General features: G+C 40.2%; 12 protein-coding genes and 1 non-coding gene across 13 annotated transcripts; 5 read left to right on the top strand and 8 right to left on the bottom strand. All coding sequences in view use genetic code 12, as the record gives it.

Annotated features, from left to right (window-relative positions):
• Positions 1–558: 558 nt before the first annotated feature.
• On the bottom strand, positions 559–3,086 carry CDC12 (septin). Its single transcript, XM_064917183.1, has 2 exons — positions 2,890–3,086; positions 559–1,999 (listed from the first exon to the last, which is right to left on the bottom strand). Exons 1-2 carry the CDS (start codon positions 2,928–2,930, stop codon positions 853–855), a joined length of 1,188 nt encoding a protein of 395 aa, XP_064774338.1. The 5' UTR covers positions 2,931–3,086; the 3' UTR covers positions 559–852.
• Positions 3,087–4,800: 1,714 nt separating this feature from the next.
• On the bottom strand, positions 4,801–5,586 carry BMH1 (14-3-3 family protein; the record flags this gene model as incomplete). Its single annotated transcript, XM_064920717.1, has 1 exon — positions 4,801–5,586. One exon carries the CDS (start codon positions 5,584–5,586, stop codon positions 4,801–4,803), a length of 786 nt encoding a protein of 261 aa, XP_064774337.1.
• Positions 5,587–8,282: 2,696 nt separating this feature from the next.
• Positions 8,283–10,246, bottom strand: ARX1 (putative hydrolase). The gene has a single exon (XM_064917182.1). It carries the CDS (start codon positions 10,193–10,195, stop codon positions 8,468–8,470), a length of 1,728 nt encoding a protein of 575 aa, XP_064774336.1. The 5' UTR covers positions 10,196–10,246; the 3' UTR covers positions 8,283–8,467.
• Positions 10,247–10,924: 678 nt separating this feature from the next.
• RJT20DRAFT_135018 (uncharacterized protein) lies at positions 10,925–12,043 on the top strand (the record flags this gene model as incomplete). The annotated part of the gene is made up of 1 exon (XM_064918366.1): positions 10,925–12,043. One exon carries the CDS (start codon positions 10,925–10,927, stop codon positions 12,041–12,043), a length of 1,119 nt encoding a protein of 372 aa, XP_064774335.1.
• A 108-nt stretch (positions 12,044–12,151) lies between these two features.
• RJT20DRAFT_t74 lies at positions 12,152–12,233 on the bottom strand. The gene has a single exon. It is a non-coding gene; the product is annotated as a tRNA-Ser (tRNA).
• Positions 12,234–13,140: 907 nt separating this feature from the next.
• On the top strand, positions 13,141–14,728 carry RJT20DRAFT_155259 (saccharopine dehydrogenase). The gene has a single exon (XM_064919109.1). The coding sequence runs from the start codon at positions 13,229–13,231 to the stop codon at positions 14,336–14,338; it is 1,110 nt and encodes a 369-aa protein (XP_064774334.1). The 5' UTR covers positions 13,141–13,228; the 3' UTR covers positions 14,339–14,728.
• Positions 14,729–14,944: 216 nt separating this feature from the next.
• Positions 14,945–16,336, top strand: ELA1 (elongin A). Its single transcript, XM_064917181.1, has one exon. The coding sequence runs from the start codon at positions 14,998–15,000 to the stop codon at positions 16,240–16,242; it is 1,245 nt and encodes a 414-aa protein (XP_064774333.1). The 5' UTR covers positions 14,945–14,997; the 3' UTR covers positions 16,243–16,336.
• Positions 16,337–16,367: 31 nt separating this feature from the next.
• On the bottom strand, positions 16,368–17,410 carry RPP1 (RNA-binding RNA processing protein). Its single transcript, XM_064917180.1, has one exon. The coding sequence runs from the start codon at positions 17,362–17,364 to the stop codon at positions 16,432–16,434; it is 933 nt and encodes a 310-aa protein (XP_064774332.1). The 5' UTR covers positions 17,365–17,410; the 3' UTR covers positions 16,368–16,431.
• A 178-nt stretch (positions 17,411–17,588) lies between these two features.
• RJT20DRAFT_43113 (uncharacterized protein) lies at positions 17,589–18,346 on the bottom strand. Its single transcript, XM_064920124.1, has one exon. It carries the CDS (start codon positions 18,069–18,071, stop codon positions 17,670–17,672), a length of 402 nt encoding a protein of 133 aa, XP_064774331.1. The 5' UTR covers positions 18,072–18,346; the 3' UTR covers positions 17,589–17,669.
• Positions 18,347–18,622: 276 nt separating this feature from the next.
• Positions 18,623–19,511, top strand: RJT20DRAFT_5644 (uncharacterized protein; the record flags this gene model as incomplete). The annotated part of the gene is made up of 2 exons (XM_064920716.1): positions 18,623–19,474; positions 19,509–19,511. 2 exons carry the CDS (start codon positions 18,623–18,625, stop codon positions 19,509–19,511), a joined length of 855 nt encoding a protein of 284 aa, XP_064774330.1.
• A 19-nt stretch (positions 19,512–19,530) lies between these two features.
• On the bottom strand, positions 19,531–21,175 carry KTR4 (putative mannosyltransferase). The gene has a single exon (XM_064920123.1). It carries the CDS (start codon positions 20,955–20,957, stop codon positions 19,536–19,538), a length of 1,422 nt encoding a protein of 473 aa, XP_064774329.1. The 5' UTR covers positions 20,958–21,175; the 3' UTR covers positions 19,531–19,535.
• A 1,509-nt stretch (positions 21,176–22,684) lies between these two features.
• On the top strand, positions 22,685–25,009 carry RJT20DRAFT_128087 (aspartate--tRNA ligase). The gene has a single exon (XM_064917179.1). It carries the CDS (start codon positions 22,852–22,854, stop codon positions 24,955–24,957), a length of 2,106 nt encoding a protein of 701 aa, XP_064774328.1. The 5' UTR covers positions 22,685–22,851; the 3' UTR covers positions 24,958–25,009.
• On the bottom strand, positions 25,010–27,272 carry RJT20DRAFT_128084 (RNA-binding RNA processing protein). Its single transcript, XM_064917178.1, has one exon. The coding sequence runs from the start codon at positions 27,216–27,218 to the stop codon at positions 25,062–25,064; it is 2,157 nt and encodes a 718-aa protein (XP_064774327.1). The 5' UTR covers positions 27,219–27,272; the 3' UTR covers positions 25,010–25,061.
• Between the last annotated feature and the right edge of the window lie 344 nt (positions 27,273–27,616).

Below are 27,616 nucleotides of genomic sequence, written 5' to 3'. Positions count from 1 at the left end.
TATTCTGAAATATTGTTACATGCCTCCACAGTTGAAATAGAAGATGTGGAGAGTAGTAAGATAAGGTTGCAATTATATGGAGTAAAGGAGACGAGAGCATTTCAGTGATGGGGGTATGGCCATATGGTTTAAGAGAATCAAATAGTAATATCTCCTTTTTTTTGGAATTTTAGCGTCCCAAGAACTTACCTTCAAAGCAGAGTGTCACTAGCTCTTCCGTCAAACATGGCCCATTTTTCATATTTTGCAGTCAAATGACCTTACGAAGAAAATGGAAAATTGCTAGAACCAATAGAATAAATGATGGTGAAAAGTATCTCACAGGCTTGATTCAGGATACTAGACTATTTCTGTAGAACAGGAAAAGAGTATTTATTTTGTTTTAAGGCTTCAGAAAGCTGGAACCATAGAAGGGTAAATTTGGGTGCAATTTTTTGAAGAAAATTGGAACTACAAAGGAAGATATATTAACTAAACACATTCCTAAGAGAGCTCATTATGATAGGAAGTGTAATCGCTTACTAACTTCCTTTTGATCCTCGAATCCATACATTCAAATGACGATTATCATTTATTGTACTACATCCACAATATTCAAGTTATAAATAATTATTGTATTCTAAAATAAACAATAGCCTAGAGATATGGAACCACGGACAATCCAAAAATACAAAAGAAGACCAAAGGAGAAGGAAAGTTAACTGGAAAGTTTTAGGGGAATAAAAGAAGGAAAAGGGTTCTAAGTTTAATGTGGACATACATCACTACAAAAGGCAACTTTGCAGCCCTAGGACTGTGAATTGAAAGTCATGCTTGGAGTCGAATACATCATTGGGATTAACAAAAGAATGCTTAGCGCTTGGTCAATTGCAACTTCTTGACTTGTTCCTCTAATGCCTTCAACTTGGATTGCATCTCTTCCAAGTCTTGGTTCAATCTGTTTCTTTCGTTGACGATATTAGTTTCCCATTGTCTGAATCTTTGCTCTTCAGCCTTCACCTGCTCGGTGAAGAACTTCTTCAATGCGTCTTCCTCTTCCTTGAATTTAGGGTTGTGGAGTCTTCTTGGTTTCTTGGAAATCGATGGTTTCTTGACAACTTCACCGTTCTCGTTCGTCAACTCCTTTTCTTCTTCACCGTTCTCTTCATCAGATCCTCCCATCTTGACAGATCTGAATGATTCAAAGTGAAGCTCGTTTGTGGATAAGATCAAGTCTAACATGTTAGTTCTCAACAATAACGAACGCAACTTCTTGAAGTCGCAGTGCTCCTCATTCTCCACTTCTACAATACCCCATGGGTACTTTCTACCTCTGACGAGTTGGCCTGGTCCGGTCTCAACCTCTTCTTCAGATCCAATGATAGCAAAAGGCATAGCTTCGATCAATTGCTTGGAGTGCTCGGCACTTGCTGGGTCGTCTAACTCCAATGGTGGAGTGTAGATAGCAATGTCTTGTGCCTCAATGATGTCTCTGATACGGGACTTGAATGTATCTAATTCCTTTGGTGACAAAGTATCGGACTTGGCAATTACAGGAATCAAGTTCACTCTGGTGGAAAGACGTTTCATGATCTCGATATCGAGTGGTTTTAAAGAGTGGCCGGTAGGTCTGATGAAGTAGAGACAAGCATGAACTCTGAGATCCTTTTTCTCAGAACGGCTTGGTTGTTGCTCTTGCTTCATGTAAGACTCATGTTGGTCATCGATGAAGTCGATGATTGGAGTCCATGAGTCGTGGTTGTTGACGTTGTTACCGAAACCTGGAGTGTCGATGATGTTCAAACGGATCTTGAAGTTCTTTTCTTCTAAGATGGCACGTACAATGTCGATTTCCACGTTCTGGTGAGCAGACAGGAACTTGTTGTGTCTCTCAGCTGGGTCTTGGTAAGGCTTGAGTCCGGAGTGGAAAAGGGTATTGATAAAGGTAGTTTTTCCAAGACCGCTCTCACCACACACCATGATGGTGAAGGTGGCTCCTTGTTTGGAGACAATTTTATATCTATAAGAACATGTTAGTATTGGTTCATTGTGCAATTAAGATTGTGGGATACCATTCGTAAAGCAGAGAGAGTTGGGGCATTTGTTTGAGGCGTCGGAAATGGAAAATTCGTTGTTCGGCTAATTGAAGCATTTAGCGAGGAGCATCAACAGCAGCGTATCAAGTGGTTGAATTACTTGACATGATACCTTGACATGATAGGAAGGCAGATCTGATGCTTGTCTCGACAAAGAATCATTAACATTCACTAAATGAATACATTCATTGGATATAAGCTCTTTTGTTGTTCATATCCTTATTAGTATGTAGATCATCCGTCTAAATCTCCAATGTGCTTCTAACAAACAAAACAACATAAATTTGACATTGTAGCTGGTTAAATTGAAAGAAACCCTTATCTTATTGATTTTCATCATATCTTATGAATAGGTATCCTGATACCAACACTTCGCTCTAAGACTAAGGATCATCTGTCTGAATCCAATGATAACAACGATATGAACACCTCACTCGATCCCAAGCGCTTCGTCTAATGGAATTGGCTATTTTCTGTTTCTTATAGATGGACGATATACTTCCGATTCAATGACATTGATGTCTCTATTCTAACCTTTTTCGTCCCTTTCTCGGTAAACAACCCCATCAACCCGTTCGCTGATTCCACCAAAAGGGACTGGACTCCTATACGAAACGGTTCAAAACGGGGCCATTCTCTCATTCATGTCATAAATATCACTTCTAAGCACTTCTACAATGTCTATTCATCCATTTCCCGTTTCGTTCTCGTCTTCTTTCTCCAACGCTACTGTTGTCATGAACCCCCATTCATGCCACCTCACTGGTTCTCACGGGCTTCGGCCCACACGACGGCTATGACTACGGATACGTACCTCTGGTTGGGTAAGTTGGCAATTCCTACTGGTTCGGGCATTGTGACGACTTTGATATATGGATAACAGCGACAACACTATACAATCACTGATGACTTCTTTCTACGACAAAAGTACTATTCTTTCAACTTGTCTGTTTTCTGTTTTGTTTATGTTTGGTGGCCAGAGAAATTAGAGTCGGATGAAAAATTCTCTTTTGGGACATACGCGTTAGTGTCTGGTGGTTGGAAAAGTGTCGTTAAAAAGTGCGGCGAAACCCCCTGCCGCAGTAGTGGAGGCGGTGATTTGGTGATAGGTAGAGGTGTATTATTGTGATCCGTTTGAAGCCCGCTTTAGCGACGGTAAGCGTGGTTGTGGGCCAGGAGTACGTCTGGGGTGGCTGTCTAGAGAGGGCCATGAAAGCTCATGATGTGCTGGTAGACGACACCTTTGGATACCTTATGGTGGAAATCGGTGGTAACGAGTCTTTCTGTCTGTCGTTGTCAACACCCACCCCTCCCCGAACTACCCTTAGCACTGGCTCCTTAACTATGGAGTCCCAATGAAACTCTGGTTTGTGTCTGTTCCACCTCATGTGCTTGTTGTGTCTGATCTGCCATTTTGGCACTTGCGTCCGCCTCATGTCAGAAACAGGAAGGTGGGAGGTGTAGATACTGATGGTTATTATTGGTTTGTGGCAGAACAGTTGGGAGGTACCGTCGTGTTGGCAGCGATTGGAGGGTATTGGGGCGTAGGGTGGTGGGGTCTGGGATTTTTTTCGGTTCTTTCACGTGAAGAGTGCTTGAATGTTGGTGGGTCAAGTTTGTTTTTGTTGTTGGTGCCAAGGGTCCGAAATGGAATTCAGTATTTTTTTACACGCTTTCAGGAACGGATTCGCTGTTCCAGTGGTAGAATTTCGTGGGAATAACAAGAGTTGGAGAGTTGGAGAAAAGTTGGAGGAGAGTTGGAAATTCGTGAATAACCGGGGGTGTTTTAGGGGGGTATTTGAATGGTGTAGTACGAAGAGTAATGTAAGTGCATACAAGTGTAAATCTTCAGCGTTGTAGTCCATGGACGGCTGAGTTCACTTTTCTGGTGAAGCGTATTGGCATCAATCCAAAGGGCATTGGGTGCAATTTTTTTCCTTACCATTTCTATAAACTTTAGACTATGCTATGGTTCAATTAGATCGGACCGACTAGAATGACATAAACGCATATATGATATCTCTCCATTCCATAGCTTCTTAATTAAATTTCTCTACATTTCGTCTTTTTTCATATTACGATATTGTATTTAATCATTGTATACGGATATGATAAAGCCACTGAAATAAATAAAAAAAGAAGAGAGTCGCCAGTCGGTTACGAAATGATTTGTCGACGAGTGATAGATTGCAACATTGGACAAATCAACCACATCGATTGCAAAACCACCAATGAGCAAACGACAACAGATGTAATTTGCAACAGATTAACAACAATCGGTTCCAAATCATCCTGACAACGATAATAATGGCATTGTGACGGAATTGGAATATAATAAGATGAAAAATAGAGAGGTGGGTTAAGAGGTAGTAGAGTGAACCATTAACCTTATCAAATAAAAAGAACAAACGGCCACTGGGGCGAAAATCAATAAACAAGCACCACGGTTAGCTATATCCGTTAGTGGAATCGATACCTGATTAACTTAGAATTGTAGTAGACTCAAATGCTGGAATATTGCAACAATCCGATCACTGGCCAATAGCAACCACCAACTGACGAAATAATAGGAACTTTGACCTATTTCACTTCATCACCAGCTCCTGGACTAATTTCTTGAGACACAATAACAATATCGATATCAATAATATAATATACTATAGTAATAATAAACAAATAATAAGATTTCACACACGAAACGAAATATAACTAAACTTTACATAATCTATTCTTCCTCGGCTCCCTTACTCTCAGTAGCCTGTTCCGTCTGTGCTGGTTGCTCATCGGCAGCAGCTGGGGCTTCCGATAAGTCGGTCCACAAGGTTAAGTTATCTCTCAACAACTGCATGATCAAGGTAGAGTCCTTGTAAGAGTCTTCAGACAAAGTTTCCAAGTCAGCGACAGCATCGTCGAAAGCTTGCTTGGCTAAGTGACAAGCTCTGTCTGGGGAGTTAAGAATTTCGTAGTAGAAAACGGAGAAGTTCAATGCTAAACCGAGACGGATTGGGTGTGTTGGTGGCAATTCAGTAACAGCTACATCACTGGCGGACTTGTAAGCCTCTAAGGAGAGGTCAGCAGCATCCTTTCTCTTCTCGGAAACGGCAAATTCAGCAAGATAACGGTGGTAGTCACCCTTCATCTTGTAGTAGAAAACCTTGGACTCACCGGTTTGAGCAGATGAGATCAAGTGGTCGGTCAAGACAGATAAGATGTCCTCACAGATTTTCGACAACTCAGCCTCAATCTTGGCTCTGTAGTCACGAATGAGAGAGACTTGGTTCTCGTTTCCCTTGGCTTCTTCCTTTTGTTCGATGGAAGAAACAATTCTCCAAGAGGCTCTGCGAGCACCAATGACGTTCTTGTAGGCAACAGAAAGGAGGTTACGTTCCTCGACAGAAAGTTCCTGACCGGAGGAGGCAACGGCCTTCATGTTCTCGACCATTTCTTCGTAACGCTCGGCCTGCTCGGCTAACTTGGCGAGGTAGACGGAATCTTCGCGGGAGGCTGGCATGTTCTAAAATCAAAGTTAGTAATTGGATCCTAAAGGATATCTGAGAACTGTAGCTTGGTCAACTGGGCGCTTTAATATAAGGTTGATGAAAACTCGTTAAACGTAAAGAAGCAATAATCAAACGCTAACGAGAGGAACAGGTTGCAGAGCAAAATGTTGGAGCGATTGAGCCGTAGGTTTCCTGATGAATTTGTGTGGTTGTTTACCACTTGGGTCAAATTGTTTCGAAAGTGTAATGAGTCGAAGTTGTTTCAGAAAGCGTATGCCGCGAGCAATTTGTGCAGAAACAGGCTATTAATGTATAAGATGTTCTTACACTACCGATTTTACTGGCTTGCACTTTTATCCACCACGGTATACGTCAATTGCTAGGGAGCACACCAATAAGAAACAAACATCCCAGATCTCAATTTCAGGCTCTCTCTCGACCACTCAGAAAATCACCTACGTAATCGCAACTTGGGATAACGTGACCCCAAATTCGTCCATGCGATGGGTCCTGCCTCCCCTACAGGGCGTCGACTTCTGCTCCTGGTGGCTGCTGGATCGCGCTCAAACTGGCTCTCTGTGCTTGATTTTCTTGCTCTCTACTGCTATACAACAAAGTTTTCCCATTCCCCTTCTCTTCGCTTCCCTTTCACGTCTTGCTGCTTCCACCCACAACAATCCATCCCGTTCCCATGCTCACTCTCACGCTGTGTCTCTCTCCATCCCTGAAATCAGTGCGACCAGGTGACACAAAAAATGTGTCGTCAACTCGCACTCTCTCAGTTTTCTCCAATTGAGAGGTTTTTTTCCCTCAGAGTTCTCAGTCATTCCTTAACTATTGGGCACCATACCCAGTACTTCAGTTACTCTACACTCAGTACGCACACAGTATGTACGCACTCACTCACTCACTTACTCACTCACGGACTCGCTCAGTCACAGCGAGGATTTTGTCTAAAAAAAACTGAGACAGCGTGAGAGCGTGAAAGCGTGAGAGCCTGATTTTCCAGTGGCAGGCGACAACGAACACAAAGGACAGACAGTACGAGGTATGAGATTAGAAAGGCATCAATCCATCAATCCATCGCGCCGGGGACACACAATTGCTGAGATACGACGTGACGGCAACACACGGGCCAATTGCGTGTGTCGAAGCGTCTATCTACGAACAAAACTGGTCTGGTGGCACTGATGGTTGATCTCCGGTTGTGATTGTTTATAAACCAAGCATACACAGAGAGTCCTGGAGGGGCGCTATTTCAAGCCGAAGCAATCTCCCATTGCTACGTTCAGTTCGAATTTGCTCAAGTCAACGTACAGTTAATTTATAATGATAGGATTGGTGTAAGAACTATACTAGAATCCTGACAGCTTATGAAGAAGAAAGAGTTGGTCAAAGTAAAAACTCAAAAGTTTACAACACTCTTTGTTCCGCAGGACGTGCGAATTGGAAAATGTCGCGCGACATTTGGTGGGTAGCCTGGTCCGGCTTGAGAGTCCCGTTATGTCCCTTGCTACCAAGAGATGAACCTAAGAGTACAAATGGCGGTTCATGTAGAGACGTTACGCTAGGAGATGATGTCAGTCAAGGCAAGAATGGAAATTTACACGGTGTACGGACCTATGGCGGTGTTGTCAGTGGTGTCACGCTCCCGTTGAATTTCGTTTGCTATGACGAGAATATCACAACTAATGTCGCACGTAACATCCTAAGACTTGCTCACACAGGCTAGGATTACTACCAATAATAGAGCGACTCCATAGCGTAAAAAGCCCGCAAACAAGCAGAAGACAGCTCGCTATTTTGGGCCCATGGATCCACTACTACAATTCACGGAAATCTGTGCTAAGCGCAAGTGTCTATCCATTTCTTGGAACATTTTTGCCTGGGCCCCTCCAAGACGACCGACAGGACCTAAAAAGTCCAGCAAAAAAATGTTCTCTGCCGGTGTCTGCACGACGTTCCCCATTTGCCTGCCGTTAACTAAGGGCGGCTGTAATACGCTGCTCCAACCGTACCAATTTCCATTGTATTCTGTGCTCCATTTGTTAGGCAGGGATATGTTGGAGCAAATCGCCCGAACAAAACCTGCAAATCCGCCTCTGCTCGGGTGTGGAGGTTATACTTAAACTGCACTCTCCACCATCGCCCCTCTTTTTACTCTGCAGTTTACTAGTTACATAATGCAATTATGGCCTGCACCTATCCACACTCTCTAATTGGTTTGTATGATTCCCAAATGGCTTTGGATGCAGAGTTATAGAGTTATCTAGCTAAAATAATATTCCTTTTCGAATATAGCCCCATTGGGAGTCAGAAAAAACCACAACAAACACGACTGTAGCGTATCCTGCCTCTCCTGAAAGTTTGGTGGACAGGTTGGACTTGCACCGCCTTGGGCCCTTACTGTACAACCAGTATGTTACAGCAATATTACAGTTTGTTCCTATCTACGAAAAATTTTGTTTTCTTCTTGCAAACGGCTTCTAGTCCCTAATCCCAGGATAGTAAATGCTCCAGTTCTCCGTTTTAACGTACAATGTACGCATGGCTATGCGAGCCTCATCCACGTCTTAATTGCTCTAATTTTCCAGATTGAGTTTGTTACTTCATCTGGGCCGTAACTCCCCCTATGATTCACTAAGCAAGAATAACCTGTCAGTTATACGTCGTGGAGACGCACCAACGGCTATTCCTTACTAGACCCCTTCAGCCAACCAGAGTTTTTATAACTCATAACTCACATACTATGAAGTGCTCTTAACATCGACTCTATGTCACGTGATGTGTACTTTCCCGTTTCGGTAATTTAGTGGAACCATTGCCGAGGATACTACTACTACTCTTTTTTTGCAGTTTCTATATATTACAACTGGATGCTACTAAATGACTCTAATCTAATTGCATGGACTCAGCAGCCTGTCCAACGGTTTGAGACAACTTGTATGGTTGGCACTCCTTAACCTTGATACCGAATCTCTTGTCCTTGCTTAATTGCACAATTTGCTCAATGGCTTCGACATAAGGTCCTGCCAACTTGTATTGAGAATGGACCCAGCTTGGGGTTGAGGTCTTTGAACCACCAGTCAATCTGATGACTTCATTACCAACATTGTTGATAAGAACAGTCGAAGACTCACGTACATTTGCCACTGGCTTTCCGTGCTTTAATAATCCTCTCAACATCAACGAAGAAACTCCCAAGTTAGGTAATGGAACCTCCATACCTGGCAAAACAGGCTTGGTCATGTCGATACCACGGTTACCAGTAGGGTTTGCAGTGAGCAAGATCTTGTCCAATGGTATGAATTTGGTAACCTGGATAGGCTTAGAATTTATTAAATGTCTGTTTGCCAACTCACTTAATCCCAACTTGTTTGTCTTCAACTCTTGCTTGATCTGAGCGATTTGCTCGGCTAAGTTGTCACTTTCCAACTTGATTGGGAAGCTCCTACATGTGTATGCTAATTTGAATGGATAAACGGAAAATCTCTTGTCAACTTCTCCCAATAATCTACGAGAAGTCTTCAACTTCAAATGGTGAGTGATGGCAAAGTCTCTGATGTGAATGGTACTCTTACAGTTGAACTCGTCTTTATTGTTTTTACCGGTGAAGTGGTCAACTTCGTCTGTCGTAATTAAACCAGCCTCTTCGAACTCACCCAATGAGGCCATTCTAATGTCAACTTGGTAAACTTCTCCTGCTAAAATTACAAAGTCATCTGTAGGAATGGCACTGGAGTTTTGAGTAGATGTGCCAGTATTGTTGTTGCTAGTGTTGTTCTCAGATGTGATCAAATCAGTACTACTGCTTATTGTACTCTTTTGTAACAACTTCTGTTCTTGGTGGGACTCGTCCCAAACTGTACCCTTGAAGTCACGTTCAGCGACAATACCCTCAGCTTGACCAGCTAAGAACCTTCTTACTCTTCTCACCTTAGAACCTGGTAAAACCACACAGTTGAAAGAGTCAGCGATAGAGTCTACAACAGCACGGATTTGACCACCGGTTACAGCAGCACTTCCGTTGACCTTCAACTGAGCTGGTAATTTTTCTGGAGACAAAGCTAAACCTAATAATGCAACTACAGTTTCGGTAGCAATGTGAGTGGCACATATAGCGTCGGCCTTAGAGCCTAACAAAGGTCCATTTGGTTTGACCTCGTTATTTATTTCTACACCAGCTGGGTAGATGACAATGGTGTGGGCAACAGTAGAGGTGTAACCGTCGATTTGAGCACCCAAGGAAACGGTGACGACATCTCCAGCGGTGAAAGTATAGGCACCCTCATCGTCGATTTCTGGAGCAAAGCCAGCAATCAACTCGTTGACTTCGATGGTGGTAGGTTGGGCAATACCCTTTTCTCTGATGACATTGTTATATACTCGGGATAATAACTTGGACAAGAACGAATCTCCCAAAATACATAACTCCTGGACTGTCAACGGCGTTTCTTGCTTGCTCAAGTGGTATGAGTCGTTGATCAATGAAATGATGTATTGTAAAGCGGTTTGGGCAATCTGTCCTGACACTCTATATTTGTCCAAAACGGATTCGTCAAGAACGTTTTTTTCTTTTAAAAGGATATCAGCATCCTCCTGTTGAACTGCAAGTTGCATCTTGGGACGGTTATACAACTATTATATATGATAATGGAATGAAAAGTAACCTCCAAATTAAACTCTTCATGATTTAGTTTTTTTTTCAGAGATGGAGATGAGACGAAAAATTAAAATATTTCAGATGGGCAAGCGCTACCATGTTGTTTATGTGGACTGGGTGGAATGGTATATGTGAAGAGAGGAAGTGGTTTGATAGGTAAGTAGTAGATATTTTGGATGGGTAGGAGAAGACGGGGCATAAAGTGTATGGGTATAGAGAATAAATTTCGTTGGTGTAATTAGCCTATAAATATGTAAAGTGCATGTGTTGCAATAGAATACCACTGTTTGAGAGTAAGGCATATATTGTAAAAACGAAGTATGCAATTATAGTCATTATTAAGGTAGGTTCCTAATAGTATTTCTTTCTTCTATTTCTCTCTTTCAAGTAAAGAATGGATAAAAATTAGATTAAAATGACCATAGTCCAAATATAATTCAAATCACCCACCTTCATCTAGTTCTCAATCTGCCTATATTGGCACATTTGACTATATCCTCATAGTAAGTGGAGGAGAGAGCGTAAATTTCGCAGTCGTCCACAAAAGCGTCCACAATTCTATCTTTTGCAGCTAAATATATATATTTCATTTTATATAGCTACTTCTCTATATCAGCAGGTTCTCTTCTTTATTCATTGGTATTCATTGCTATATTGGAGAGTTGAGCCTACTGGGTCTGGCCAGCATGGATACACCTCAACTCTCACTAAACTCTCTTTACCCGCTAAACTTATTGTCAGATCAATATGTTCTCTACGACGACTTTTGCAATCAGATTGAGTTATATCTTGATCTTACAGTCTATGTCTTCGTTTGGCATGTGACACCTGGAGAAGTGCAAATATATACACATGGGCACTCTATGGCAAGACGCCACTTACTGATGATGACTTATCCAGTTGAACTTTTTCCTCCAAGTGATCCCCAGACATTCTCAGATATCGTTAACTACACATGCTCCATCAGCTTTGGTGGAATCCTAGCAAGATACTCTTCTATTAATGGAGAGAGACGATTATACTTCATTGATGGCAGTATGTACTCTAGAGATATCAATGGAAAGAAAGAAGTCTTTTTCCCAATTTTTTTTGTGTTCTCACAATTGCATCATCTAATTCAAATAAGTTCAATAACTTTGAAGAGAGAAGAGGATAATTCCAACAATATAATTCTAGAGATCATTCACATGGACAATTATGCCCTCGTCAGCGAGATCCTTCATCTTGCAACTGGTCATCCAGTTGCAACACGAGATGGACAAGGAAAGACTCTTTGTAGTAATTATGGCATTTTAGGACTAAGCGCAACTTCCTTCAAGATCCTAAAGTTGTACCTAGATAGACATTCCCATCCCTTGGAGTTTTGGAAAAGAGCTAGTCAACCGTTGGGATCCGCTCACGATCCTGATTCTATTTTGGAGAACAATATTCCTGAAATTCAAACATTGGAACCGTCTATCAATATGGAGTCTATAGTTATGGAACTTCGTGCACTGAGGGAAGCAAAAATTCATGAATCAATCCTTGAACCTCTTGCACCAGAAGATGAATTCATACAAAATCTACTTCTGGAAGACTATGATTTTCTATTCCAAGAACAAGATTATCAAGAATACCAATACGAGAAGTTTGAAGAAACCCAAGACGAGATAACTTCATGGAATAATCGTTTCCCAGATAACGAAAATTCGCAACTCATTCCTTCCCTTGAAACCACTGATGACTTCTCTGAAATCTTCAATGCTCTATATCCAGAGATCGATCCGGATTTACATAATCCTGAATTGGAGTTTGACTTCTACTAATTTTCTCTCTCTTTAACTCTCTCTTTAAATACTATACCTTCTTAATATAATCTTCTGCTATACCGTGTGAATTTTGCAGCCTCTATAATAAGACTTTAAAAAAAATAACGACAACTGCAGGATTCGAACCTGCGCGGGCAAAGCCCAAAAGATTTCTAATCTTTCTCCTTAACCACTCGGACAAGTTGCCTCCGAATAATGAACTTATTGTTCCCGAAGTCACCATCATAAGTTTAAATCATGTGACATAAAATCACGGGTCTTGTTGATAAACCTTCTCTTACATCATTGGTTCGACTTGAAACAATGGGAAGAGGACCCATTTCATTGATTACAGCTTATTATCGACTTGGAATAGATTCTAGTGGGAAAGATAATGGAAAATTTGCTTTTTAATTTTTAAACATTTGACAACTATTTGTCATTTTTTTGTCAAACATTTTTCATTTGCATTTACTACAATTACAAATTTATCCCATTTGCTTCTGACTTCAGTCTTCTACAGCTGAGGCAAAGAATATAAATCAGTAATTCTTCACGACTTTACGTTTTCATCTAATTAATACCAATTGAAGAGCTTTCCAATCGATGCCACGATATGGAGTTCTGCACCATGAGTCACATGTTCAATACATACAATCGCTGTAGTTCCAGCAGCACTCATCTCCGACATATATCAATATTTATTGAATCCCCATATTCACAATTCATCTAGCAGCCATTGCTATCAGTTCATCTTATAGTGCTGCTTAATATCCCTAATCCGGCAACCCCTCAATTAGCCGCAAGTATGAGGATTCGCGCTAAACTTTATCTTTCGCTAAGCGACAGTCCTCTCCACACCAGATCGTAATAATTACGTTGTTCTACTGACACTTTCCTTGAGGTTACTCATCAGCAACGGGGCTACTTTCCTAGTTAGTAACGAATTTCACTGATTCCTTTCTTTATGACTCAAAATAACATTCTCGCCGTATTGATACCCCCTATTCGTGAAAATCAATAACCGAAGTCGCCATAATATCAATCATGTCACTGTGAAGAAGCATGATTTTGCACCCAAAGAAAAAGTATAAATTACCAACAATTTCACAACAGAACAGAACAAATCTTAGCTTCGCCATCACAATACAGGTGCCATTCTACTATTGCAGTATCTTACAAATTCTAAATTAAAATCTACCTATGTCTCCAGTTAGCCTCCATTTGCGAGCAGAAACCAAAGCATTGGAGCAAAGGGCTGCTTTAACTCCAACAACTACCCAACAGTTGATTGAAGCCGGCTTTCAGGTCTACGTTGAAGAATCCTCACAATCAGCATTTCAAACAGATGAATACAAGCAAGTTGGTGCTATTATTGTGCCACACGGTTCTTGGAAAGAGGCTCCAAATGATAGAATTATCATCGGCTTGAAGGAATTACCTGAGGGTGAGACCTTTCCCTTAGTCCATGAACATATTCAATTTGGACACTGTTACAAGAACCAAGCTGGATGGAAGGAAACTTTGGGACGCTTTCCTGCTGGAAACGGCACCTTATACGATATTGAGTTTTTAGAGAATGATCAGGGACGGAGAGTAGCAGCCTTCGGTTACTACGCTGGTTTTGCTGGGGCTGCTTTTGGTGTTTTGGACTGGGCCTTTAAGCAGACTCACCCCGATTCCGAGAACTTGCCTGGCATTGCACCATACCCCAATGAACTGGAGTTAGTAGCTGCAGTTAAGAAAGAATTACAGATAGCTTACCAAAAGACGGGTGATTATCCTACTACTGTAGTTATTGGAGCTTTGGGAAGATGTGGATCAGGAGCATTGGATTTATTGAGAAAGGTTGGTATTCCTGAAGATAACCTTCTTAAGTGGGACATTAATGAAACTGCTCGTGGAGGCCCATTTAGGGAAATAGTTGACAGTGACATATTCATCAATTGCATCTATTTGTCTACTCCAATTCCTCCATTCACCACTTTAGAGGAATTGAGTGTACCAGACAGAAAGTTGAGATCAATTGTTGATGTTTCCGCAGATACAACTGACCCAAACAACCCAATTCCCGTGTACTCCGTTGTTACTACATTCAATGATCCAACTGTGTTGGTAAGCACTACAGCTGGCCCAAAGTTATCCGTCTGTAGTATTGACCAATTGCCTTCGTTTCTCCCAAGAGAAGCTTCAGAGTCTTTCTCCAGAGATCTTTTGCCTTCATTATTGGAATTGCCAGAGAGACACACTGCTACCGTTTGGACCAGAGCAAGGGCTGTGTTTGAAAAGCACGTCACAAGGTTAAATGAGTAAAGATGCTATCATATTAGGTCTCAACTGGGCCATTTTTTTATACGTTTCATATTCCTCTTTCTCTTTGTACTTTTAATATTAACAACTCCTCGTCTTTATAACTTAATACTTGTAAGTGTTAATGACACATTTTCCCAGGCACATAAGAAGAAGCTCCCTCTGCCACTGCGTCAACTTTATCATCATCTCATCCCCATCTCATCATATATCCTATCCCATACAAAAACACAAAAATGAACTCTGGTTGCAAAATTCTTCAGTGCTGCAGAACTCAAATTTTCTGTGGGACACAGTTCATTCCTCACATAACGCTACATAAAAGTACACGTTTAGAGACCATTTTTTTTGTATTTCACCATTCAAAAATTATCACCTAGCCACATATGCTTGTGAATACTGATCCTAATAATCTCCACTAAACAATTTCTTATCTCTCAAGATCACACCCATTTTTACTATCCCCCCATCACCGTTCCACCCAAAGCACAGTAGAGGAAACCATCGCAGTTCTTACATAAGCCACTGCCAAATTATGACATAACCATATATCGTAGTACCATTTTTTGCTGTTGCCAATAACCATTGCTATCACACAACAGTGTTCTTTCCAACGACAGCATGGAAATATAAGAAACGGGTACCAAAATCCTCCAGCGAGAATGAGTGATAAAGATGAATATCACCTCCCAACCGGGAGAAGAAAATTACCTTCATTGGTTCATTTGGCAACAGTTACTATTATCCATAACATCTCTCAGTTGCAAGACATTGGACAGACGCCATATCACCTTATGGAGCCAATACTCCTGCGAATGAACTCCAAACAACTTGCACAAACAGAAGAGAACTCTCCTCATATAGTCCCAGACTCCGATGTCTTGTGGCGTTACCTCATAGAAAAAGACTTCCCTGATAGACCGTTGAAGATCGATACATTTGCTAGAAATCGAGACAACACACCACACAGAACATTATACAACAAATACATGGCAGAGCGGGAAACGTTCCGCCAGGATTCGGCAAAGAGACTCAGACGAATTACTCAGCAAATTCAAATGAAGAAATCAGAGAACAAGATAGTCACCGTGAGTACACTTTTAAAGGATCCTACTATCAAAAGAAGATCATACTCTTCCTACAACAGAGGAGGCGGTAGTTATGGAAGACAAACACAAATTAAACTGGGTTCTATACTATCAAAGGCGAGACGAGATCTACAAGCAAGATCTCTCATTTTTTCAAAACAGCATTTAAAGCCATATTCTCCATACGATGCCTTTAAAAAGCATGCGGCAACCGATAGCGAACCATATATGATGTCCCGACTTCGAAACGCACCCAATTCCACATACGGGCCAGATCCTCAGCTAGCAAGAGATCAGATATCGGCTACCAGGCTGCCAGCGGCTATGCGTAATGTAAGAAGCCCAACACAATTCAGACTGAATGTGGATGCCGTTGTGAGTAACAATGTCACCAGAGACGCAAATACAAGGACTGAGATGAGAACATCACAATCGGTAAATAATAGACCCAGTACCAATATCAATGTTCCTAATCAAAATTTTACCAGTTCTGCCATTCAAATGTCACACACAAACTCATTGCCGGTAACAGCAAATAACTCATACACTTCCATTTCAAATAGCACACCACCTGCGGCCTCAGAAACAGCAGATATGGACTTGCAACAAGAGGCACCTGTTGCTTCAGAAGAAGAGATTCCAACTCCAATTATACGAAGAAGACGACCAGAACCGTCCATTTTCTTAAAGCTGAATAAACGGCCGAAACTCTCTCCAACAAGAAAAAACAGGAGCAGTGACACCATAAAGAAGAATTTAATGCCGGAATCGACAGAGAATCGCAAGATAAAGGCTATCAAATCTTCAATTTTCAGCTAATATAACGACACGAATAACCTCCCATCAAACTTCATTCTGCTATTATCTCTATACATAAATGCAGATTGTATTAATCTTAATGAATGCTACGAACATAACTTAAAAACAATGGACTCTACGTAGACGTCCCCTACTTTTCATCTATAATACATGTATTTTAACTTTTAAAATTACAACGAAATGCTAATTCTACTTCCTTCTCTGTTTCTTCAATAATCTCCCACTCAGACTGTCACCCAAACGCTTTTTGTATGCTAATGTATTAGCCTTCTTTTGGTCGGGCTCCTTCTTTACTTCTCTCTTCTCAATAAGGGCTTCTTCTGGCTCATTACCAGCACTAATAGTCTGCTTATAGCTCTTTACTCGTAATCTTCCACTTACTAGTACTCTTTCTGCGTTTAGCGTTATGCATGCCTTTGCTCTGCTTTGGTCCAAGCCCAAAGTCTTGAGCAAAGTAAGGATATCCTCACCATTTCTCGTTTGCAAGGGCTGTGAGGCTCCACTAGAAATGACAATACCCTTTGATCGAGAAGATCTTATCAACTGTAATACATTGTTGAAGAAATTCTTCTTTATGAGTTGTACGTTTATGGAGTTGTCTGTTACAGCGTAGCCTATGGAGCCAGAAACTACTGTGCTATAACAGATTTCGAATTTAATACCCTTCTCAACAGCACTTCCTATTGTCTTATGTTTAAGGAAAAATGGCAACTTAGTTGCGAAATTGAAGGATATGAGGTCAATATCAAGATTCGTAGTACACAATTGCAATGCCTTTTCGTTCACTGGTTGTACTGCCAATATATCGAATTGAGACTGGATCTTAGCGAGGCCTTGCAATTTCGCTGGATCACTCACTATGAGGGTAAGTCTGGTGAAAAGCTTCAATTTGGGAAACTTCGGTACAAGTTCTGAAGTCAAATATTCGATATTTATAGGATTTATCTGCTCCGGCGAGCCTACGGGGATTCTGATGGCCTCATTTATAGTGAAATTGATGGCTATATGGGTATATCCAAGGGCATATAACGTCACTATAGTATTTTTGAGACCCACCAATTGCGATTCAGTGGGTTTCGTCGTGTAGTTATTGATGGGCCATGGCACGTTCAAGTCAAACATGGTATGCTTTTCACCGAAACAATGGTTCTATACTAAGAGATAAAGCAGTCCTCTTACATCTTTCAAATCATCACCAAATTTTTTTCACTCCGATAGTGGTGTCCCAAAGAGGAAATCGCTCAGTGGGAAGCGATGGTAGCGAGGGCAGCGATAGAATTGTGCGAATAGTGAAAGAAGGGTGAGAGAACAGTGAGCGAACAGTGAGAGAAAATAGGGAAACAGCGAGGTTTACTAGGATTATGAGATGTTTGTGAGTATTATGAGGTAGCGACAGAACAGTGAGTTTTTTTATTAGGATTATGAGGTTACTGAGTATTGTTAGAATTGTGAGAGCTGTAAGTAATGTGAGTATTGTGAGAGTTGCAAGTATTGTGAAGATTGTGAGAATTTATGAGTATTGTGAATGAGAATTGTGAGTATTGTATTAGTGGTAGATTTGGGGAGAAAAATGTGTTGAAAGAGGTGAGCTTGAGAAAGAGCTTTCGAGAAAGAAGACAATTGAGAAAGAAGCCATTGAGAAAGAAGCCAGAGCACAGAATGACACAGCAGAAACAAGACAGAAGGAGTGATACAACTAGGCAAGACAGAAAAAAGAAAGATACAATGCAGATATGGGACCAGAATGCACAGTACAAGAAGATTTTACCTGCTACCGGAGAAAATCCTCTTAATCTTAACATAACATAACAGCACAGTCTCTTTTCCATATCATCTCGTAATCAATTTGAACTTCATCATTTCCATTACTAAGACTCTTCTCTCTACATTAGTGAGACAAAACAAGGCGATGCGTCTACTTATTTGAGATTTAGCGACAATTTTACTGACGTTCTCTCGCATTTAGTGACATATTTTAGTGACTCCATCGCCACCGCCACCGAAGAGTTGGGCCATACAAAATGCGACATGCTTAGATAGTTTATCGCCAACGCTTCTTCGTATAAATACACAGAAGATACCACATTATATAAGATAGAAGTGTCTTCTAAACTCAAACTACTCCACAACCCCAGAATTCGCAGCATATTGGACTCTTTTCAGAACAATATTCTGCTAAGTTTCCATATAAATATACTGACATACACGAGTATCGCTCCTAACCGGTCTCAGTATATCTCTTTACCCCAGATTAGCTCGTTTCCACCTAGTTACAACCCACTCAAGTTGAATTCTACAATCTACTATACTTACCTTTTCTACGGAGCTCTTACCAGTATAACCTTCTTCCTCCTCAAAAACAGCAATAACAAAAGCAAAAATGTCGAGAGCATCAATAGACAATACAACCAGCCTCTTCATAGACAAGAATCAGGCTCCCAAGAAGGACCAGGGGATAATAGACATAGGTAAAAATTGCTCTAAATGTAGCGAATTAGACTTCCTTCCTTTCCATTGTGAGTTCTGCAATCTCACATTCTGTTCCAAGCATCGAACCCTCGAATCCCATGATTGTGCCGGCATTGAAAAGTTCCAACGAAGCAGAACCAGCAGCCCTCCATACGAGGGACCATCGGCAAAGACCCTATTTCCTGATAGCGACCAGAGGAAAAGAGTGTTAAATGAACGGTTGAATAACGCAAAGCCAAAGCCAACTAATATTCTTGACAAGCAATTCCGAGTGGGAGATATCGCTGCTTATACCCCAAATGCATTTTCGAAGTTGAATAAGTTCCTCAAGATTCAAAGAGAGAAGTCCAAGTCTTCCAGCTCGACACTTGGAAAGATATTTAATTCCAAGCCACGCGCAGCTTCAAATAATAAGGTTGTAGAATTGGCCCAGTTAAGGAAGCAGGCCAAAGGTGATAGCAAGATTTCTGTGAATGACAGAGTCTATATATGGGCACTCTACGTCAATGGTCAGAAGGATTCAGAATCCAACTCCAACTCTCGAGAGTCAGATGAGTTTTCTCGTATTAATGTTGAGAAGGACCGTAAACCCATCTTTGTATCAAAAAATTGGGTGGTTGGAAGAGCTTTGGATCTGATAGCCGACAATCTCCAGATAAAGAACATTAATAACTCAACTAACAAGTCAGATGAAAGATTGAACATCTTCAAGTTAGATGAGACAGAAGCACCTATTCTCATACAAAACAATATCAAAAGTAGTGTAGCATTCAAGAATTGTGACATTATATATTTAGTGAAAGGTACTATATAACATGGTTTCGTTAATATATCGCATCTAGGTCGTCCATGACGTTATCTATGTAATTGACCATACAGTTCTGATCTGCCAAGTGCTCCCATTTACTGAATTTGGATGTCTCACATAACTGCGTCTCCGGATTCCTTGGGCAATTATAGTAAGGATCATGGAAGTAGCCTATATCTCTGAACCAATGAATCTGCTTTTTATCAGCGAAGAGTGCCAATCCCATAGAGTGGATTGGTGCATCACCCCATCTCTCATAATAAAATTTACCTGTAGAGTCTAGATACTTAAACCACTCATTATAGGCTTCACCTCGAAAAAAGTCCATATCTGCGATTTCAAAATTGGACCAGAAGTGACATGTTGAATACCCTCCAGTCATCTTGTTTATCTGAGGATTTTGTAAATTCTCAAGGAGCCATTGGTGTGCTCCGTTGACATTGACATATTTATAATTGTCTTTTTGATTCAAGAAGTTGAGTGTTTCTGGCCACAATGTCTTTACTGTCTCTTGAATATCGTACAAATTTATCGTGAATCCGTAAACCTTTTTTGTTCCTTCCAAGTACTTAAAAACATCGTACTTGATATTAGTGTAGAATTTCACGTCTGGTTCAATTCTCCAGTAATACCTGTACTTTTGTAATTCGGGTACATTGTAGAAGTTTCCCAGATAGAATCTACACATGTTGTGGTACGATTCCTTTTTTGCATATGCGATGTTGTGCTTATCCATTATTTCCATCTCTTTCTTCTGGCGCTCTGGGTCCACAAAATCTGGGCGATTCCAGAGCTCAGGGGAAATGGTTACAAACTCCATGGGTGCATTAGAGTATTTGGCCATTCTTCTCTTAAACAGTTCTGCAAACGGTTGGTCATTGAGGAAAGTGTAGGGATAGTTGAACTTAGAATTGAACTTTTTTTCAAATTGCCTTATGCTCTTTCCAATCATTGAAGACTCATGGTTTCGTACCAAGGCTATAATAGTAGCATTGGCAAGTACGTAATTTTCCCCCTCTTTCGGTGGTCGGATAGTATCGATGTCGAAGTCCTTTGGCTCTGTGATCTCTTTTTTAAATATTTCTTTATATCTTTCTTCATTGATCTTTAGTATTTCTGCTGGTTTCCCCTTTAAATTCCTTCTATTAATAAATTTGAAGTCAACATTGTTGGGCTCCACAATATATCCCACTTGATCGAGTGTTGCACTTTTCAAATTACCTCTATTGTAGGGACCATTTCCAGATGCGAAGTTCTGGAGGTATGTGAAATCGAATTTGTCTGAAAGGGACTTGAAGCTGGTTGAGATTGCTTCTGAATTATAATAAGAATGATCGGCAGATAGGGTACCAAAGCCAAATATGAAAATGATGACAGCTAGTATTGGTGATAGGAGAAGAATCCTCCGCCTAAGTCGGAAAGAGAATGCTCTTATCATTGTTGCATATGTATGATAATGTGAGGTAATTTATCAATGAATTGACTTATTATGACTATGGTCTGAAAATAGTCGTATCTTGTAAACGAATCTTATAACGTGGTTTCGTTTAGACTATGTACAAATATTTGTAGATTATGACAATCAAATTAAAAAGTTGCTGTTCGATATCCAGACAATTATAGCAAGGACGTGTCGTCACTTACTTCCAGTCCAATTGTCTAAGGTATCTTGTTATGCTGATCAGCACGTCGAGCCAAATCAAGTAATAATTTCGATTATGTCGATACAATTCTACGTCTATAGTGGTACGAGTTTTTCAGAATCCACTTCACGCAAAGATCAGTACAAATCAGCTACCGACAATCTTATCAAGATACCTAAATGTCACTAATAAAAAAGAAAGTTTGTCCCAAAAAAAAGCAAATTGTGAAACTTCAACTAGTAATGTCCAAGAATTCAATGTAGTACTTCGTTGGGTTTGATAAAAAATCAGTAACCATGGTCACCTGAGAGTGTTCAACGTCCAAGCCTGTTCGGCCAAGTCCAATAATGCCAATACTCGTGGTAGAAGGAAGGCTTAACCATCCGTTAGGAGCCAGAAAGTGGTGGGGCCTAGCCAAAGGTGTGCAGGGCGACATTTTTGTATGGAGTGTCAATGGCTCGCGACATTATTGTAACTGTTCTCCTTATCAATGTTGTATGATGGTCTTGGTTGTGGTGAAAGAGTGGATCAGCTGTAATTAGAAGTCGAGGAGATCTCAATGGAGCCCAACGAGGCGCTGAGCCGTTCTGAATTAGTTTCAGAGTAAAAAAATGTAGGGAAACGATGGGTATTTCTGTTGTTATCTTAGATCATTAACTGTATAAAATGGAGAGGAGAAATCAAACAACCAATTTCCAATAATGAAGTTCACAAATTACAATGCCCCTCTGGATTCAGATACCCGAAGAGTCTGTTTCTAATTCAATGAATTGGCTTCTCTCTCATACAAAACTCTATATTGTTCTTCATTCCATTCTAGGCCATTATCATCAAATTGATAGCCATTAGTGTGGCATCGTGTGTTCTTCACAATAACCTCCTCTAGAACACTAGGGAAGAATAATTAGATGTTTCTGCTCTTTCAACACAGTCAGCAAGACATGATCAAGGTACTAACTAGTGCTATTTAGATTCACCGTGGAGAAGAAGAGAGGAATCAAATTAATTTGCAGTCACACATACACTTACTATACACATAGTGCATATAATTCTAACAACAAAGAATTCATTTGGCATACCACACAGGCATTAACATTAAGTCTGCATTGAGGTCTCACGATTGTAACGAAATAGTGAGCCATATATGTGTGTATGTCTAGAGTGTCTCTAATTGTATGTATGTCACAGTGTCTCTATATGTCGGTACGTCTACGTTGCTTATATGTCTATTACCTGAAGTGTCTCTATTTGTATGTATATCTACTATGTCTCTATTCGTCTGTATACTACGTACCCTCTATATGTCTGTATCTCTGCTTCATTATTACATAATGGATCTCTCTATGTCTATGCTTGTACATCTACATAATCTCTATATGATTGTTCATGCTATATGATTCTATACCTACTACCTACTCATTCTCCAGTTTTTCTTTTTTTATTCTTTTCTATTCTATTCTGTCTTCTATACAAAAATATGTATATGTCCACTATACAACTTATACTTGCAACATAGTACTACACCAACTTTGATTACGTCATCCTCTCACGCCAGAATATGATCTCTTTTTGGTTGTAAAAAAAGTCAACTGTTTCTTAATTATGCAACTGATGAAGTACTATAGGCTGGCACCACGGGAATTCCTCCATTTCACTCCTTCTCATAGCTAAGATATATCCCTGGCATATATGCTTAGAACCACCGCTTTTTTCCGGCTGGCGAGAGCGCCTCCAAAGAGGTTAGTCAAGTATACTATCAATCACACCACTAGAACTTATTCTACAGTGCCCTTAAAGTTACCAGACAAAGAGCTGACTTTAGCAAAATTCGACTTCCCTCTAGCCACTCACACGATAAATGACGTAACAAAAGCGTTAAAATCGCTTCTTAAAAACAAAGACCAAAAGATCACTCTAAACGGTCACATTAACAGAAAGCCTAGAATCCGTGCAACCATGAGCTTTGCAGAGATCAGAGACGCCCATGGAGACACATCTCAAATTGTCATGGCGCCTGGCTTGACCGACCAAAAGTTCTTTGATTTGCTTAAATCTACAACAACAGAGGATTCTGTGAGTGTTTCCGGTCACTTGCAATTAAAACAAAATAAGGAAGGAGAGACTGATCGTCAATGGGAGTTGGTTGTTGAGAATTACCAAATCCTAAACTCTTCAAATTTAGACGCCGCTCGTTTGGATAAATTGAAACATGCTAGTCCAGAGGAGTTGCCACCACAGTTCAGATATTTGCAATTGAGGACTCCTTACTTTCAAAATGCCTTGAAAACCAGAAGTAGGATCGCTCAATTGATTAGAAATATCTTTGTTGAAAATCATGGCTTTACCGAGATAGAAACTCCTCTCTTGTTCAAATCAACTCCCGAAGGTGCCAGAGAATTCTTGGTACCAACAAGATCTCCCGAAAAATTTTATGCATTACCCCAGTCGCCACAACAATACAAACAAATTCTCATGAGTTCTGGCTTCACTAGATACTTCCAAATTGCTAAATGTTTCAGAGATGAAGATTTGAGATCTGACCGACAGCCAGAGTTCACCCAGGTTGATTTGGAGATGTCTTATATCAACAGCAGTGATCAAGTTGGTATAGTGGTGGAGGACTTGATCCACAGCGTATGGAATAAAATTAGAAAAGTTCCCACTTATAAGGTTAACGAAGAAGGTTACCTCGAAGCTATCGCCTTCGATACAAGCGCTCCAAATGAAAAGTTGCACTTTTCAAAATTGTCATACACCGAGGCTCTTACGAAATACGGAATTGATAAACCAGATCTTAGATCAAAATTGCAGTTTATTGATTTGAGCAAATTTCTAGTGCCCAGCAAAAGTAATAACGGAGAATTTCCTATTCTTGAGGCATGTGTATTGAAAGCGGCTTTTGATCCTGCTGCTTCTAAAAAGTACAAGGTGCCTCACAATTTGGTGGACCCATTGAATTACACTAGAAGAAGACCTATCGTGATTCCAATTCACAGCAAAGATGATGCAAATGCATGGTACAACAAATTCATTGAGAAGGGTGTATTCAGCCCCACGGCAGAATTTAATGAAGATGAATTCCACAGGAGCTTGAATTTGAAGGAGGGTGACATCTTGGCTTTCTCTACAAGAGCGGAATTGCCATACGAAAACCCAACACCTTTAGGCAAATTCAGACAGCTTGCCATTCAAGAATTTCCAACAAAATGGAATCGTGAGATCATTAACAAAGAAACCGGGGAAATATCTCAGCAAAGCAAAAGGGAAGATATTTTCGTAGGTACTTGGGTTGTTGATTTCCCGTTATTCAATCCAATAGAAACAACGGCAGAGTCTTCAGATGACTTTCCTACATACGATTACACATCTTTTGAATCTACTCATCATCCATTTACGATGGCCAAACTTGAAGACTACGATCTTTTGGAAACAGATCCTTTAAAAGTTCGTGGTGAGCACTATGATTTGGTTGTCAATGGAGTTGAAGTGGGTGGTGGATCCAGAAGAATTCATGACGCATGCCTTCAGAAATACATCTTTGAAAAAGTCTTGAGAATTACCAATTATAACGACTTATTTGGACATTTACTCCATGCGTTGAGTATGGGTTGCCCACCACATGCGGGTTTGGCATTAGGGTTCGACAGATTGTGTGCAATGTTAATCGGCAGTCCTAGCATAAGAGATGTCATTGCATTCCCTAAGAATCAATCTGGTGCTGATCCAGTGGTAGACAGTCCTACTGCCGTGTCGGAAAAGACCTTAAACCAATACTTTATAACGACCAAAATATAGACATGACCTTGTAAATAGTGTACATAGACCAACAAGTATAATCTTAACGAATAATAACTTTTATTAACATAAATCTACTATACAATCTGGCCATAGTAATCGTTCTAACGTCTACGGCCTCTAAGTTTTTGTCTCTTTTCATAAGCTTCAGCAGCATCATCAGCAGCCTTTCTCTTGCCATTTTCGTCTCTAGCTTCTCTTTCTTCACGCTGTCTCTTCTCTTCAGCCAATTTTTCCATTTTCAATTCTATAGGCTTCTTTACTCTTTCTTTGTTTCCAGATTCTTCGGAGTCACCGAAGTATTCTTGTTCTTGTTGCTTCACCAATGCCTTCCAGTCATATTTCTTTCTTGTGAAGAGTTCCATAGACCAATTCTTCCATACCAATCTACCATATGTACTTTCTTTGACTTTGTGAGATTCTCCTAACAATTGAGTTGCAATTCTATCCTTGTACATAGGCAAGAAGATGGTAAAGTGCCATAAAGTATCAACAATGTGAGAACCATACGAGTTGCAAGCCATGTTAACGATTTTATCTTGGAAAAGATTTAACACTCTCTTTCTAAGGATCAAAACAGGTTTGGGTTCTCCTTCAGAAGCTGGTGCTACAACCAATGAACGCTCGACGATATGAGAAAAGACTCCGTGATAGCACATTTGAATGAACCTTTCCAATGGCAATGCTAAGAAGTTATACCAAACACAAATCACAAACTTATAATCGTATTCCATTAACTTCTCCAAGAACAAAGATCTTCTCCTTTCCTCAGCAGTTGGCCAGTCATCTCTAGTGTTTCCTAAGGTGGATCCAGTTAGTTGTAAGACATTCTCTATGAACTCTGAGGAGGTGTTTGCTTGTGGATCTTTGACATTATAGTTTGGAGCGAACTTCAAGAATAACTGTTCTATTATTTCATCCCTCCTATAGTTTCCTCTTGAAATGGATGCGTCGATAAGTTTTTGGCCTAAATCCAAGTTTTGATTCTCAGAAATAGAAATTAAGCTGGATAACTCAGGAATGATTTCGTCAAGAATATGCTCGACTTCAACAGGCTTCAACTTGAATAACAATGCTTGGATGATGTAGACTCCAGTAGTCGATCTCTTTGCTAATTTCAAGACTCTATCCTTCATGTATAATTTGTATAATCTCTCAATGTATTTTATTCTAGCACCATCATTTTTGATAGTAGACTCCAAAAAGTGAGAACCGACAGAGTCAGACAACAAGAACTCTACAAAGGCACCTTCCTGGGCATCTTTATCTTCAGTTTCCTTCAAGAAAATCAAGTGCCAGAATGTTCTATCTCTATCGACCAAGCCTTCAACTCCAATGAGTAACTGCAACACTGGGGAGGCTACCTTATGAATGGCATACTCTCTCATGCGTTTAGTGTCTTGATTCTTGCTGAGCTCGTTACATAACTCTCTTAATTGATTTTTGAATGAGGAAGGTGTTTGGAACGACTTGTTGAAGTCATCATTATCCTTGATTTCAATCATTTTTCTGGCGATCTTGGACTTTTTGGATCTCAAGGTGGAGTTAGACGTGGTTGTGGATGGCAACTCCTTTCCAGCCAAGATCAATATAATCAAACGAAGAACATGTGATGAATACTGGTGTTCTATCATTGTCTTCAAATGTGGCTTGAATTCGTCAAGCATGTTGATAAAAAGAGTCTCCATGGTTACCTTAACATCCTCTTGTCCATCTTCTTCCTCATTATTAGTTAGGGCTTCCTCTTCTTCGTCATCCTTGAAATCATTGATCAATTCCTTCTCCACCAAAGCAGCAGCTCTGACTAATAAGGTTTCCAAAACATGAGAGGAGTATTTGTGGTGAGCCAATGCAACGAAGTGATTAGAGAACTGACCAAAGATGTTTTTCAATTGTCTATCACTGGCAAACAACACCAATCTCTCCATCAATTTAGAACATATCTGGTTTGTCACCAACTTCAATTCTTTTCCTCTGGCTTCCTCCAAAACAGATCTGATAAAACCCAGGCGTTCCTCGTCACTGTCAAATGCATTTATGTTCAAAGTGGACTCAGCCTGTTTGAAATAGTCCAATTCATTGGAATCCACTAATCCAAAGAAAGGACTTTTCAAAGAGGCATCGATTTGTTCAATTGACGATTCTTCCTTGATTTCTTTAACCTCTTTATTGTCTCTAGAAGTCCCAAACTCTGCAGCTTTTTTCTCTACTTTTTCAGACTTTTTATCGGCCCTTCTACCTCTTACTTTTTCCTTTGCCATGACTGCTATAATTCTGCTTCTGAATACGTCTGTTCTTATACTAAAGCTTTGATTCTCTTCATTGCCTTAATTATTGCAAATCTTAAGATGCTCTTCTCAAATATTTTTGATGTGTGTATCTGCAGGAAAAATTTTCACCGAGATATTTTCTTTGATGCATGAGTTTTTGCAGCAATTAGAAGGTTGTTGTTAGAAAGATGACTTGGTGGGGGTTATAGGATTATTCCCAAATTGCTGTGGAATAATAGAAAATTGCATATTCTAGTCTCTTGATTTAATTTATGGGGAAAAAATAAATAAAAATAGCATAAACTTCTGGAGTAAGTATTTGAGAGTACATACTGATTATTAATATATTGGTCATATTGGTCATATGTATGAGTGAAATGATCAAATAA

Source organism: Scheffersomyces xylosifermentans (genome assembly GCF_036884685.1).
Source record: "Scheffersomyces xylosifermentans strain CBS 12540 chromosome Unknown RJT20scaffold_4, whole genome shotgun sequence".
NCBI lineage: Eukaryota > Fungi > Ascomycota > Pichiomycetes > Serinales > Debaryomycetaceae > Scheffersomyces > Scheffersomyces xylosifermentans.
The sequence above is the reverse complement of the archived record's forward strand: the minus strand, read 5'-3'. Positions and strand labels throughout refer to the sequence as shown.